This window comes from Atractosteus spatula, chromosome 2 (genome assembly GCF_055471065.1).
Source record: "Atractosteus spatula isolate fAtrSpa1 chromosome 2, fAtrSpa1.hap1, whole genome shotgun sequence".
Classification (NCBI taxonomy): Eukaryota; Metazoa; Chordata; class Actinopteri; order Semionotiformes; family Lepisosteidae; genus Atractosteus; species Atractosteus spatula.
This window is the reverse complement of record NC_142707.1, coordinates 41,132,116-41,147,110: the sequence shown is the minus strand read 5'-3', so window position 1 is coordinate 41,147,110 and position 14,995 is coordinate 41,132,116. Positions and strand designations below refer to the sequence as shown.

General features: G+C 36.1%; 1 protein-coding gene across 1 annotated transcript; it reads left to right on the top strand.

Moving 5' to 3' along the window:
- Positions 1–8,126: 8,126 nt before the first annotated feature.
- Positions 8,127–13,344, top strand: sf3b6 (splicing factor 3b, subunit 6). The gene is made up of 4 exons (XM_088937748.1): positions 8,127–9,385; positions 9,843–9,961; positions 11,914–12,052; positions 12,312–13,344. Exons 1-4 carry the CDS (start codon positions 9,356–9,358, stop codon positions 12,399–12,401), a joined length of 378 nt encoding a protein of 125 aa, XP_088793874.1. The 5' UTR covers positions 8,127–9,355; the 3' UTR covers positions 12,402–13,344.
- Positions 13,345–14,995: the final 1,651 nt, after the last annotated feature.

The following is a 14,995-nucleotide window of genomic DNA, read 5'->3' as shown; positions in this document are numbered from 1 at the left end:
TGTGAAGAAAATGCAGAATCCACACAGCCAAAGGATTTTACAGAAGATATTTGTTCTTCTGCATCTCTGTAAAAAACAAAAACAAACATTTTGTCAAAAGTTAACATCACATGCAATTCTAAACAAAAACACATCACACAAAATATGCTTCATCTTCAAGTATAATATTACTCGCTGCCATTTACACTTTAATCTGCAATTGAATAACCTCTCAATTAAAAAATACTTAGGATGAAGGTTTAGAACATTTACCAATGGATCACTATAGCATTCAACTAAAAACCTGCAAGCTTCAAATACTCACTAACAAGGTGGAAACATATCTAGTATTAGAGGAGATCTTGAATGTGGAAAAAATTACTGAAATTGATAAGTTTATAATGTGTAAAGAAGTACTCTAATAGTTTCACATTTTCTGATGATTTACAAACCACACTACAGACAGTGAGTAGAAAATAAGTACTATGATTATATCATTAATAATCAACATCTCGATATAAAGGTCCAGAATTAGAACACATGTACAAGCAGTTCATATTTTCTATATTATAGAAGGTCTCACACTAGTTTGACACCGTAATTATGTAAAAACAGGTTTCTCTTGTTAACCACAAACCTGTAAACTGACCTGCACATGCTCCTTATATGCTTAGAGTTTTGATAATCCCAAAAATGCCTGCAGGCATCCCACACTATCATATCAGCAATCATTAGGTTATTCACCAAGGATTCAAATCCCAGGTCACACACTGCTGTGGTATCCTTGAGCAAAGTTATTTACCCAAGTTACTTCAGTACAAAAGTATATAAATGGGTACAAGGTACATTGTGGTGAATAAAATAAACCATAAAATCTGTAGTGGATGTAACATATTTAGACATTTAACCTTCAATTAGTCATAATAGTAGAAAAAAATAAACTTACTGGACAAAAATTGTACTTTATGTTATGTATGTATTATGTTTTTAAAAAAACAGACAGCACCAGTGGTTGAATCACTGCCCTTTCACATGATCCACTTTCAGTTTAGTTGTAGCTGTCAGACAGAGAGCCTTAAATTTTCCTCTAGGCTATTCTGGTATAGTATGGAACTCATGGTAGATTCACTGATAAAGGTGTCCTGGTCCTGTGACAGGAAAGCAGACACAAACTATCACCCCCCAGGTTCCTCTGGTCAAAGGCAGCATTTGGTTTTTACCAAACTCCACTTTTGACTTGTTTGTCCAGAGAACACTGTTCCAGAAGTCTTGTTCCAATGTGCTGCTTTGAAAACTTAAATGGTGTAGAAATGTTCTTCTTAGAGAGGAAGGTTTTCCTTCTAGTTTTTATTAGTCATTCTTATTCAATCTTTTCCTGATCATGGACTCAAATGCTTGGAGTTTTCTAAGACTTCTAGGAGCACTAAACAGTCAGATCTTGAAGAGAATGTGGTAGGACAGCCACTCCTGGGTAGACAGGCAATGGTCTTGAATTATGTCCATTTGTAGATTATCTTTCTTACCATGGTATGATGGACTTCATATTGTTTGGAAATTGCTTTAAACCCTTCCCAGGGGTGAACTGTAGCTGCTTACCACTCTCCAAACGGTCACATTTCTTTTGTTCTGGACACGATTTTACCACAAACCTGAGTACTTAAGATCAAATTGAGACTTTCAGATTTAATATATAGGTGGAACCACTTCCTGAGTATCAACTAACCATTTGCACATTTTGGTGAACCTGACGATGTGTAGAATCTTAACTGAGATGGTAGAAATAAGGATGCAGTTTTTCCCCACACAGACCTTTTGTTTTAAATAACGAAGAATTTGTATACACTCCAATGTGGTTTGTTTTACCCACTATTTGTACTTGTTGAGGACCGGGTAAAGATCAAATGTTAACCATAAAATCTTAAGGAGGTGTAACGTTTCACCTCATTATAAATCACTTTTGACAAAAGGGTCAGCCAAATAAAAGCATAAAGAAAAGAAACTGACAAATTTTTTAAAAAAAAATTGGTACTAGCAAGCTACTATACAGTATGGGCAGACATCAACATTTATTAATCTCCCAAATATATCATAAACTTTCAGCTTTAATTAAATTTAACTTAAAATTAATGTAAACTAAAATACTCCAGATGAGGACACACAACCTACTCAACCTATCCTAACAATTTTACGGTGCCAGGAACCAAGCACAGCTGTGTTTGGGATTGAATCTGATCTGATCATAGTGGCTTTGACTCCACTGAAAAATGACAGAGAACATAATGAGACAGTTGTGATGCTTAAGAGAACACACGTAGTGTTTTTTATGCTAGGCTTAGGCTACAGTTATGTGTATAAACACTGTAAAAGTAAACCTCAGGCACTTTCATGTGCTATATTTGTTGCCCTTCATCTGAGTATCTTCCAATTTAGGTCTGTGGATCTTTACCGTTCGGAGTAGCTGGGTCTCCACAGATTTGATAATGACCCAAAATTTTTCCAAAGATTAAGTGATGAAGCCTCAGCTGCGATCCAAGGGACCTCTCTTTTATATATTCTTACATTTTACCACAAAACAACATACTGAAACCACTGTATCCCTGTTCCTCAATACCAATGATGCCCTATAAGAACCATGTGTATGGAGTTCCTTCACCGTAAATACTCAAATGAGTCCAAGATTTGACAGATCACACTTAAATCAGTCACATTCAGTTTACGTATATGCATTTGCCTAGATTGCAGCTTGCCTCTTTCGCAGAACATTTCTCTCTAAATCGCCCAGATCTCTCTGTTGCGAACTGCAGGCTCTAGGTGCATTAGAACATCTAACACTGATGACACCTTACTTCATGATGAAAACATGAAATGTAAATGTATTGTGGTTGAAGGCAATTTTAGTTGAATATTATAATAAATTTCACAAAATTACTGTGTCCGTCTCACGGTAATATCATATTTCAGAAACAAACTGCTGAAGTTTCTGCTGCCATTCCTACATTCGGAGCTTACCCATGCGAGCCAGTGTTCTCTTTAGTACGGTACTAAATACTTGGCCTACAGCAATTGTACTAATTTGGCCCCGCATTTAAATATCTTGTAGAGGACAGCAGTTGCTACTAATGGTTCATTGTAATTAAGGATTTTTTTTAGTACGGAGCTGGGAAACTAACAATGTGTTGTAATTGGGATTAACCTAGTGTACGGAGCTGCGTATTAACAATCAGCTCATCCCCAGTAAATACGCCGTTTCAGCTCGTTGCAATTGGCCCAGATATCGCAAGAGTAAATACGCGGATCATGTCAACTTTAATGTGATAATATCTTGGTCTTTAATATGTACATCAGTTAAATACACTCAACATTATTACACACAACGTATTTCGTTTCAGCCCTTGGAATTTATGCCTCATAGTACCTTCTGTCTCATTCTTATTTGCCACTCTGTTTTCACAAATATATTCCAGTTTCATTCGGACGTTTCTTCGTTGTATCCTCAAACATTCAATATTTTAAAATTAAAGTTCTTGTTTCCTACGGATGTTGAGGTCTAGAGCGAAAGAGGATTAGCTGGGAGTAGTTCACGCCAGTGATAACTGCACATTAATGAGTTAAAGCCACGGAAACTCCACAAACTAACGGTCAGGGTGCAGTGAGCTTTGATTATCAAAGATTAATCAACGCGGATTACTTTTTCGGCATACAAAATCCACAGCGTCTGATTAAAATTAGAAATTCAACGTCTGGATTTGTGGCCAAAACTGCACCTACCTCAGTATATTTCTCCCACCCACTAATGGCAAATGTATCCTTTTCTTAAACTGATTTTGTCTATCAGTGTGCAGTCGCTAGGCCTTTAAGTTGTGTTGTTAAAATGTGAATATAAACCACACATACTCACCGTTTCCGTGCACTATTGTCAAATGGACTGACCTCACAGCCCGCCAACATCTAAACTGGTCTCCTCTTATTATCTATCCAAGCCCTAACACGTGACCTAGAAAATGCATTCAAGATCACTAATACAAACCCACGTAAAAATACGCCGCTTTACTTGTTTTCTTTATGTAATTGTTTTAAAGTTCAAAGTAGTAAAGTCACCGTGCACCATCACTTCAAACATCAAAAAGACGCTATTACTCAATAAAAGACACGACTCCTAAAATCAGTTTTTTTTTTACAAGTTTGGACTGATCTAATTGTAGCGCGCGAGGGGGATTCTTTGTGATTTTTTTTTTTAGTTTTTAGAAACTCTTCTGATGATATAAGATATACTAATGTTATTGGAGAGGACTGTACAAAAAAACTTACATCAGTGAAAATGGAAAGGATGGGTTTTACAAACCGGTACGTTTGGACGCAAGAACAAATATCATGATTTTTTTACTGCCTAAAGGTTTTATAAATGTAAAACACGTATTGTGATGTTTATATGCTGTTACCATACGTAACATATCCTCCTTTTTAGTCTTAAAACGTCCGGGATTTTTCCTTATTCTTTTCCCCCAGAGGTTATCGATTCGAAATGGTTATTGGGATTAAGAGAGATGACCGTTCGAGGGAGCGTCTGTTTGTTGATTTATTACAGTCGTAGACTTGTCTAGCCCCGTTCAGTTTTCGTTCTGAAGAGATCAATATAGTGGTACAAATATCACCAACCAACCTCCCTTCAATCGACTGTCCTCTGTTTTCAATGTTCAGATATGGTAGCCCTTGTCATCTTCAATTTACAACATTGTTGCTGAAGCTCAGTTACCCATGATCACGTTTTGTATCTTTCGCCATTATTAGAAATACACGATTTGTGGGAAACATGTAAATTAAATCATTGACATTTAATCAAAACTACAAAGTTTTTTTTAATTCTGAATACATGAAGCATTGAGAATTAAAAAGTTGTCCTGTTTATTGTACTTTTTTGCATTCTTGGACTAATCTCTAGATTACTTTGATACTGTTTTAGCACCAAAAGAATATTATCATTTATCCATCAATCTATTTTCTAACTACTTTTTCCTATTCAGGGTCAAGTGGAAGCAGGGGTGTATACCAGCAGGCAACAGCACAAGGCCAGGGTACACACTGGAGGGAACACCAGTCCATCACAGGGCACATACAGACACAAACAGAGACACACACACACCAGGGCCAGTTTTCCCAGAAGCCAAATAACCTACCAGTATGTCCTTTGACTATGTGATGAAACTGGAGCACCCAGAGGAAAAACACATGAACATGGGGAGAACATACAAACTCTATGCCAATGGCACCCTAGGTCTGGAATTAAACCAAAGATTTCAGTGCTATAAGGCAGCAATGCTAACCACTGTGACACCCTTGAACAGACATGATGTAAGCAAATCAATTATGCTGATGAACATTTTTTGTGAAAGGGGTTTATCAATAGATGGTCTACTCTTCTATGAAAGACACAAGCCAGTAATATGTAAGGCCACAGCTGGAATAAATACAGGTATAAGCTATACTGTACATCTACAAGGCAAGGTTTGCTCCAGGTTGCAGATACTGTCTTTTCTGATTCTGTCCCATTCCTCTCCTGAAGCCTGGACAAGGATGTGCCTGTTCATTGGTCTTTACCACATGGCGTCTCAAGTTCAACTTCAAGTTTTTTGTCATATGTACCTGAGTAGAGTGAAATACTTACTTCCATGCTTTCCTTACATGCCAAATGACATAACATTGACATAAAACATTACAGAACAAATGACATCACCTGAGGTAACGTAGTTCATCCTCCAATGAACTTTTGGCATAAAAGGCATTGATTTCTCTAAAAACGGGATATATTGCTTCCTTGCTGTGTGTTTGCTCCCTGATTTGCACTAGGCTTAACACTCAATGGATTAAATCATCTTTCCAAACTGTTCCCAATCAACTCACTAATGAGGTGATTTAGTGGCGAACTTGGGGTCAAGCCCTTCTTCTAGCAGAGGGCAGGAGTTAGTCCTGAGTACAGGTCATAATAGAGCCTCTGCCAATAACCACCATGGTCAGATGTTGACCACCTGTTCCCTTCTGGTTTGTGCTGGGTGCCCAATTAAATGCCAGGTCCAGCTTCTGAACATTAGAGCTGCAGTGATGTTCTCCAGTGACTCCTGGGCAACTGGTGTGCCAAGAGCACCAGGAGCAGCCACTGATCCCAGTCATGTTGGTGCCAGGGTGGTCTGCTTGGTGGTCTTGCAACTGTTGAACTGCTCCACCAGCCCATCATTCCATGCTGACCTTCCTTCTCCCACTAACCAATGAAGGGACACCATCCAAACTTACACTTTCAGGTGACCCTGGCACATTATGCTTTTGCTGCGACACTCGGTATTGTGCTGTGAGCAGGTGTCAATAGAGGAAATTTCCCTACTGGATTAATAAAGTATTATCTATCTATCTAAATGACCAGTGTCAATGAGAACTCACAGTTCCACAATGACGCATGGGATGCACAGATTGTTCCCACTGCTGATCAGGGCCCTGTTTTATGGTCTCCACTGTGATAGAGTCAACGGTCTAAAATATGTTTTCCTTATTCTCATTTCTCTGATTCTCTGATGCTTTTTTTTCTGGTGCTTGTACTGTTGCTGCAGGTGTCCTTTATTGCCACACCCCCAGAAAAATGATCATGTAACTTCTGTCATTTAGGTTTTTGGTTTGTGCACAGTCAAATGAGTCTTCATTTTCTACTGTCCTCCTTGGTGATGGTCAGACAAGATCCTCCAAGGATATCCAGGGCCAGGCTGAAAAGCTCACTGAGGATGACTGAGTGACATAGGTTCTTTAGACATAGATCTGTGGTTCTGTCCAGTCAGATAGCATTTGCAGCAAATGATCCGAGACACATTTAAGTTGCTTTGTTTCTGCTGGTGTCTGCTGGCAGTGCTTTTGATGTTTGTTGATATGTAAGCAGTATGTAACAAATATACCCCTGCGTATAATAGGGATCTCAGCCACCCTGGCTGGGGGAGTTCTCCTTTAGCTCAGCGGACAAATTCCCTATTGCGCGACACTGGAGACCTGGGTTCACGCCCACTGAGGGACAAACTGGCAGGGCAGGAGCGGCAAGGAAGGAAACCCCAAGAACCATTACGTGTACAATAAAGTATTGATGTTGTCTGTTGTAAGCAGAAATTGGTTTTAATTTTTCTTGCTGAATTGGCAGCTTTCTTCCTCACCAACTGTCAGAGTCACCCCAGTAGCCAAAGTTGCTGCGCTGCCTTATGGAGTCACATATAGCTCACAATGCCATCAAAAGCTTAGCACTGCTCTAGTGAACATTTTGGAAAGCTGCTGTCTTTTCCATCTGTCCTCCTGCATAGAGGTATGAGCTTTTTTATCTTAAAACTAATAGTTCACCCTCTTATGTCCCTTTGTCAGAACGTAGAAAATGGTGTTATCCCATCTTCCTTCTGGCTGATACAGGCTACTGTAATGGTTTTTTGGGTTTCCGCCCTTGCCACTCCTGCCCTGTCAGTTCGTCACTGCCTGGGCACGAAGCGGGGTCTCCGGCATCACACCAACAGGGACTTGCCGACCGAGCTCAGCGGTGTATTTGTTACACTAGCAATTAATCTGGAATGTGAACGTTGTGACTTTTAAAACAATAGCTACAATCAAAATTGCAATACAGATTCTTAATTTAAAATGAAAATGAAGAAATACTGCAGCTCAGATAAAACTGCAGATAGATCAACAAAGTTTTCCCGAGACATTTAAAGCACAGACTTCCCAAGCTCGGGAACAGCTCCTCTATGCTGGAGAGTATACTGTACCTCCTAGGGCTGCAATGTAAAAATGGATTGGAGGATTTTACACAAGCATGAATCTACAAAGCAGGATATAATACAATATATTTTCATAGATTACCTATCTACATTAATACACGTGCGTACAATTATAATAACACCGGTGATTATGTCTCTGTAAATAAAATTATCCACTACTTTAATGCATGGAAATTATTTTTGGAATTTCATGGAATTTACACACGAGCAACGCAACTCTCAGACGTTTCACACCTCCTGGCTAGATGGCGCCAGAACATGCAAGGGGGATTAAAACCAATTTACAAACCTCAAATTATTAATGTCTATGTCATGACGCTCTGTGGTTGTTTTGAATTTGCGGCTGCTCTAACGCTTAGCGACTTGTGGAGCTGTGTGGCTGTAAAGACTTTTCAGCTTGGGCGAGATGTTTCGTTTGAGTGTGACTTTGAATTCTCAATCGACTCTGCTTTTCATCTACAGGTTTTTTAATTGGCAATTGTTATACAAACAAAACTTATATAATTGTAAGCACTGTATATATGTCGTATATACAGTATATTGCTTTAAAAGAATAGTTTATGAAGAGGCTAATGCTGAAGTGAAGTATCGTGTTATCATGATTTTTTCCTAAAAAGAGGACATTGGCTGAGATATGGCTGAGAGTATCTCCCTTTACCAGGAGAAAAGTACATTTTGATTATAGATAACGAGTATCGTGTTAGAGCAAGAACTGAATACATTATTCTTCCCACCCCTTTAAAAACTAAACCCATTTATGTTAAAGTTATTAACAAAAGGTATAATTCTAAGGAATTCCCAAGAAGGTTTAACTTGGACTGTAACATCTATATTTTTCTGAGTCTGGTATTAAAGCTATTGAACTGATTTTTTCAAGTCATTATACAACAGGCTTTTGGTATTGTTCTGTTTGTTCTTGATTAAAAAGCAGAACTATCCTTATAAATTTAACTTATAAGGGCATTGTTCTTGCTCTTGTGAGTACATACAGTATAATGTTAATACATCTACTGTTAATACAGTATAATGTTAAATGTTATATTCATAGTAGCACATTTTACACAGAGTACTTAAAACTTCTGTGTGCTTCAAATAGTTTATAAATTCAATTAGTATGCAATTTTTTGATAGTGTAAAATATAAAAATATGAAAACTGTTTTTCGCAATTCCTGCATATACAGTATGCTTATTTTATGTCGCATACAATGTAATGTTGAAATTTCCAAGCTGATTTCTTGTTCTATTGATTCATTCGATTTTTTAAATTTTTATACTGTTGTAAATAATAATAATAATAATAATAATAATAATAATAATAATACGTTTGTTTGTTTTTCCGGTGGAGTTCACGCAGACCGGATTTTATTGAACGTCGAAGAATACACCAAAGGGAGAAAACAAGAGTCAGCCTAGTGACCGTACCCTATAAACATTACTCTTTAGATTTACGATAGGAGAGACGTCATCACTATGCGTCCATTTTTTTTGATCACTCTTCCTGTGAGACAACGAGGAATCAGGATTACAACCACCGTTCGTGGCGTCTTTATATTTGTTAGTAGGATTGTGGAAATAAATCGCAATCATGGCTATGCAGGCAGCTAAAAGAGCTAATGTAAGTTGTTTTAATTATTTTTCTTATCTTTTTGAATCGTGTATTTGAGTTATAATGTTATTTGTGTTACTGAGTTAACTGGGCCCGTTTCGCTAAAATCTTGGTTGTTTCAGTAACTTACTTGTTCGGTAAATTTTAATTTAAATAAGAGCACAATCACATAATTTATAAAGAATGGGGTTTGTACTTTGATGGAAATACAAAAAGACTTTTTTCAAACATGCGTTCAACGTGTATCAAACTTGTAATACAAATGTTTGATTTCCCTCTTTCTCTAATATACAACAATAATGTATTAATTAGCAAAAGGTGCTTTTGATAAAATGGTATTTTGACGCTCTTTAGTCAATTTATAAATGGATATATTCTTTAGAATTTCTTAACTAGTTTAAAGTGATTATATGAAGTGTTAAGTTTGAATTATTTAAAAAAATATTTTGATGTTTCCTTTTGTCAGATTCGATTGCCGCCAGAAGTAAACAGAATCCTCTATATTCGTAATCTTCCTTACAAAATCACAGCGGAAGAAATGTATGATATATTTGGAAAGTATGGACCAATACGGCAAATCCGAGTGTAAGTGTAATAAGATTTTTTTAATAGGCCTTTCACTTAGAGGGCGTAAATGGATACATTTTAAGAACTACCACAATTCATGTAACTGCCAGTCTTAATGCACATTATAATTATGGCTTTGGACAAAATAAAATATTCTAAAATAAGTTTAATGGATATTTTACTTGTATAACGTAGAGGTAGTGCAGAGTGATATGCCAACAAGAATCACACTTTAGTGTCTGTTTTTGGCTAAAAACAAGATCACCTGTTACTCTTTTCGCACTTTTACAAGTGATCTAGACAGTGGGTTTACACTCCTGGTCCTGGAGGGCTATACTGCTTTATCAGCCGTTTTTTGCTCAAGCCAAGCACAGGTTACACATTTGAACCCTTGATTAACTTAATAATAGTATGAGTTTGAGCTATTTGATTGTTTACTCTCTTGATCATATCTGAGATCCCCTCTTTGCTCTTGGAGTTTTAAAAGTAATACAAAATCCCAAATGTCTGAGTACAAAATAAAAAGTTTGTACAGGTTACAATCAAGCAACATGCTAGATCAACTAAAGCTTCAATTTTCAATTTGTGGTTATTAACCTTGGCTGGAATGAAAACCAGCAGGACCTTCAGGACCAGGATTGGGAACCCTCCTCTAGACTACTACCTGTATTTATTTCATGTTAGGAAGATGGATGGAGTGCCATATGAGCATTGATGTCAGGGTTTCTAGCTTTGCAGCAGATTTGGTTGGCCCAATTTTATTATTTTTTTACTTAATCACTAACTAAAGTTCTGTTCTATTGCATAGTAATGTGTGGAGCTGCAGCTACCACTGTATATTGCTTGAAAACTGAATTTATTACAAATGATTTTTGGGAATGAAAAGATTGGACAAGAGTGAAGACTGGGGACTCCAAAAGAGCAAAACGTGTTACAGCTTGTTTACCAGTCATATCACTTCGTACCTCAATTAAAATTATTCCAATTAATTTATTATTTTTTCTTGGGTGTGATTTTTCCCAAATTCTGTAGAACTCCCGTTCATGTTCAGTGGCAGAATTGGGCTAATGCTGGTATAGATCACTTTCTCCAACACAATTTACATTTGCTGTGGATGAACTTAGTTTCAGTCTAGCATTGTTTCCTTTGTTACAAACAAAATCATTGTTATAAATGGCTTTTGCTTGGTGTCTTTTGCAACACTCCCACTGTTAACACACACCATCGAGTGAAGGTCTAATGTTACTTTTGTATAGAGTATCTTTTACTGCATATTTCTTTCATTTCCACTTGTAGTGAAATTTGGATCTTGGGGTTATCTGACCCTTAGATTTAGTATGCATACACAGATTACTTCCCTCATGAGAAAGCTCAATGTTTGTAGCATGTTAGATTTCAGATATAAGCATACAAATTGAAAATCTATAAGAATGTAGACAGTTTAAAATGTATAAATATGTATTTTTATTTTTTGATTAAATTAATAATACAATCAATTGAATAACTGAAGAAACCTACATGCCTGTATGTATTCTCACAATTGCATAAGGAATCCAAAAAATAGAATATTCACAGAGATTGCAACCTACCAGAAGAATCAAGGTGAAGGTCATGCACAAGATTATTGAAAATGGCTGAAATTTTGATTTGTCAAATTCTTAAAGATATAGCAGTATGCAAAATATAGCAGTGACAATAGTCTATTTTGTGATTGTTTTTTCTGTTAAACATTTTTTTACATTTTTCCTGTTTAATTTTAAGTGCCAAACAGAATTGTTGTGATGTTGTGTCATTCTTGTGCTGGTGCTAGAGACTTAAAAATGAAAATAATAACAAATTACAAACTTAACCTTTTCATTTCTTCAAGGGCTTTTATTGAAGTCAGGTGCTTTTATATTGTGTATGTTTTCATATTATTTTTGCATTAACTTTCTTTACATTTCATTAACCAGACATATTTTTTTTCCTAGTGGGAACACACCAGAGACAAGAGGAACAGCGTATGTTGTCTATGAAGACATCTTTGATGCCAAGAATGCCTGTGATCACTTATCTGGATTTAATGTCTGCAACAGATATCTTGTCGTGTTGTACTACAATGCTAACAGGGTATGCATATTAGAAATTTGCTTTTCGATTGTTGTTTTTAGTATAAAAGCAAATAAATCCATTTTATTTGAAGATTTAGATCTTCAGATGGAAGAGATATAGTTCACAAAAAATGATATGTATATGACAAATTATTGAGTGTTGCAGTATTTCCAGATGTTTTTTAGGTTATCTATGTTTAGTTTCATATATGTATTTGCATAAATGGGCAATTTGTACATATTGGCTTTTTTCATGATCTGTCAAACTTTTTTTTCAGGCTTTCCAGAAAATGGATACAAAGAAAAAAGAGGAACAACTAAAACTTCTCAAGGAAAAATACGGAATCAACACAGATCCACCAAAATAATTTGACATAATTGGACTTTTGCTTGCTTTGAAGTGCTGTTTTCTCAATTCAGTTTAGTTGTTGTATTATATTTGAAGGTCTTTTATTCGTGATTATTAGGACGTTTAGAAATATTTTTTCTGTCTTGCATATTTTTGGTTTGTAAAAGTTGATGGGGGAAAATGGGAACACATTTTTAATATCTTCTGTTAAGCAGTTATAGATATACCACCTCCTTATTCAATTGGTAATTATCTTACTTTTTGACTGTAAATGTATTTTATATGCCCAAATTTCATCCTTGTTTAATGATAGCAGTGTTGTAGAAATTTAGCAGTACCTTTTTGTTAACATTTTGAAAGTTTTATGAATGAAACTTTTCACTTTTTAAAGAATATATGATTGTCACATTTCCATAACCATTTGAGGTAAAAAATCTCATTTTTTTAAAATGATTTCTGTCATTAGTCTTCTGTTGTAGGGACGGCCTGAATATTTCCTAACAATCCACCTCATGGAACCAGAAATTAAAGGGTCAACAATTGTCTCTGTCCTCATTTGTATCCCCACTTTGCCCACCATATGTTTCATAAAATGTTCTTTCTACTTTTTTGGACTTCTGACTTCATTTCCATAAGTGATTTTGGTCAGGTAGAATATGGGGACAACAAAAATAGTAACAAAAATAAGTAAATTAATCTGGATGTACTTTAAAGCTATTTCCAAGGCATAATGGCACTGTCCTTCTAGTTGTATTTTCAAAAGCTTCTTGCAAGATAACCAGTAGTGGAGAGTGGCTGTGGGGATTTGTAATCTATGACCTGTTACAAGACTGATGGTTTAAAGGTGGGCAACTCAAAGGAGTCTGTATACACTTCTTTGTTCTTGGCATGTGTGATTGTGGGTTTCATTTCTGTGACATGCAAGATGACATGTAATAAAATGTACAAATTGGGTAGATAAACAATCGGCAATTCTTGTTTTTCACCAGTCTTGAGTTTCAGCAAGTTGCCTTATTACCTGTGCCCAGTAAAATGTTGCATATACCAGTTAAAATCTTTGGAGTCCTGCAGTCATGATCGGCTAAATTTTTGCCAAAAACACATTTAATCAGTATTAAAAACGTGTAAACTTGTTTAAAAAAACATGCATCAGTAAGTATTTATTTTGATATTGTGTGTTGACATATAAGTGGTAATTTGCATTATAAATAATAATCCTTATGCTTTTATAGTTGACCACTCAAAGTATTTTACAGGGAATGGGGACTTCCCTTTTCCACTACCACTGTGCAGCACCCACCTGGATGATGTGACACCAACCAAAGTGTGCCAGTACACTCACCAGACATCTGTTTTCAGTGGAGAATGATGCACTGACTATATTAAATACCAGATTTTGAATATTACTCCCTTAAAGACATAAAAATGTATCCTGAAGATGAAATGCCTCTATTCTGTAATTCCCATGAGCATGTTTAATGAAATACTAGATGCAAGCAATGAGAAATTAATGTGAAAATATACTTTTGAATTGTCTAATTTAAACATGTTTTCCAACTTTTTGCCTCCATTTCCCCTATTTATTCTATATAGAATATAAAAATATTTACAGGGAGAATAAGGAGTGGGGAAGCAGGTATTGTAACCTTGCAATAAAGATGATTTTTGAATGTAGTTCACAATATAGAATGTTAGTACTTTCATTTGAAATGGTACTGTTAATGAGCTAGACACCGATTCAGATGAATGTAAATGAAAATACTTCAGGACTAGTAATTATTGTTTTGGTTCACGCTATGATAAATGAAGTAAAAAATGCAGGTTGATAGGGTGGCAGGTCTAAATTTAAAATGCTAGGAGGGTATCCCAAAGGGTTTGGAATTGTAGTGTAATGTGTAGGGGTGAAGTTAAATAAAAGGGATTGACAGGTAAAAGGAGATGAGTGCTGCTGAGTAGTACATAAAGCTGCAATGGTTGTGCAAATATCCAAACTGCAGGTTGCATCGAATGTGAAGTTAATTATAGTGCAAATTTGCTATGCAAGCAAATTGTAAACATTTTCACCTCAAGAAATCAAGGGTTTCATTTTCCAGCAGTTTGAGAGTAGAGTAATAATCAAGCCAAAACTTAGACAAGAAAATATGGTAAATGACACAACTATACAACACATAGCATTACACAATGTACACTATGCACAGGTACTTGCAATTTAGTGAGTTTCAGAACCCTATCTTTAATGGACAAAACAGGCCATATAGTGAGAACCTGCATTCTAAAAAATAAATGGTAAAATCCTACCCAGGAATACATCTCCTCTTGTTAATTTAAACAGATGCTCATATATTTATGGGAACAGATTTCACTATTTTTCACTATTTTAAAGGCTTCAACAGAATTGGAGAGGCCTGCTGATTCCACTGTGTGCCACAATATTTACTCACAGTTCTTCCCTCCTTTAAGATGTCCTCAACCCTACATCAGATGTAGGCGAAAGATATCACATAACTTTGTTTTAATATAGCTAAATGTACAGTTTGCGCAAAAATATGAAGAAATTAAAAGCAAACTACCTTCTTTACTTTTGCCTCATTAATCCTTGGACATGAAATACCA

Coding starts and splice junctions, on each gene's coding strand:
- sf3b6 (XM_088937748.1), top strand. CDS start 9,356: ATGGCTATGCAGGCAGCTAAAAGAGCTAAT. Junction 9,386..9,842: donor AGGCAGCTAAAAGAGCTAAT/GTAAGTTGTTTT, acceptor TCCTTTTGTCAG/ATTCGATTGCCGCCAGAAGT. Junction 12,053..12,311: donor TGTACTACAATGCTAACAGG/GTATGCATATTA, acceptor CTTTTTTTTCAG/GCTTTCCAGAAAATGGATAC.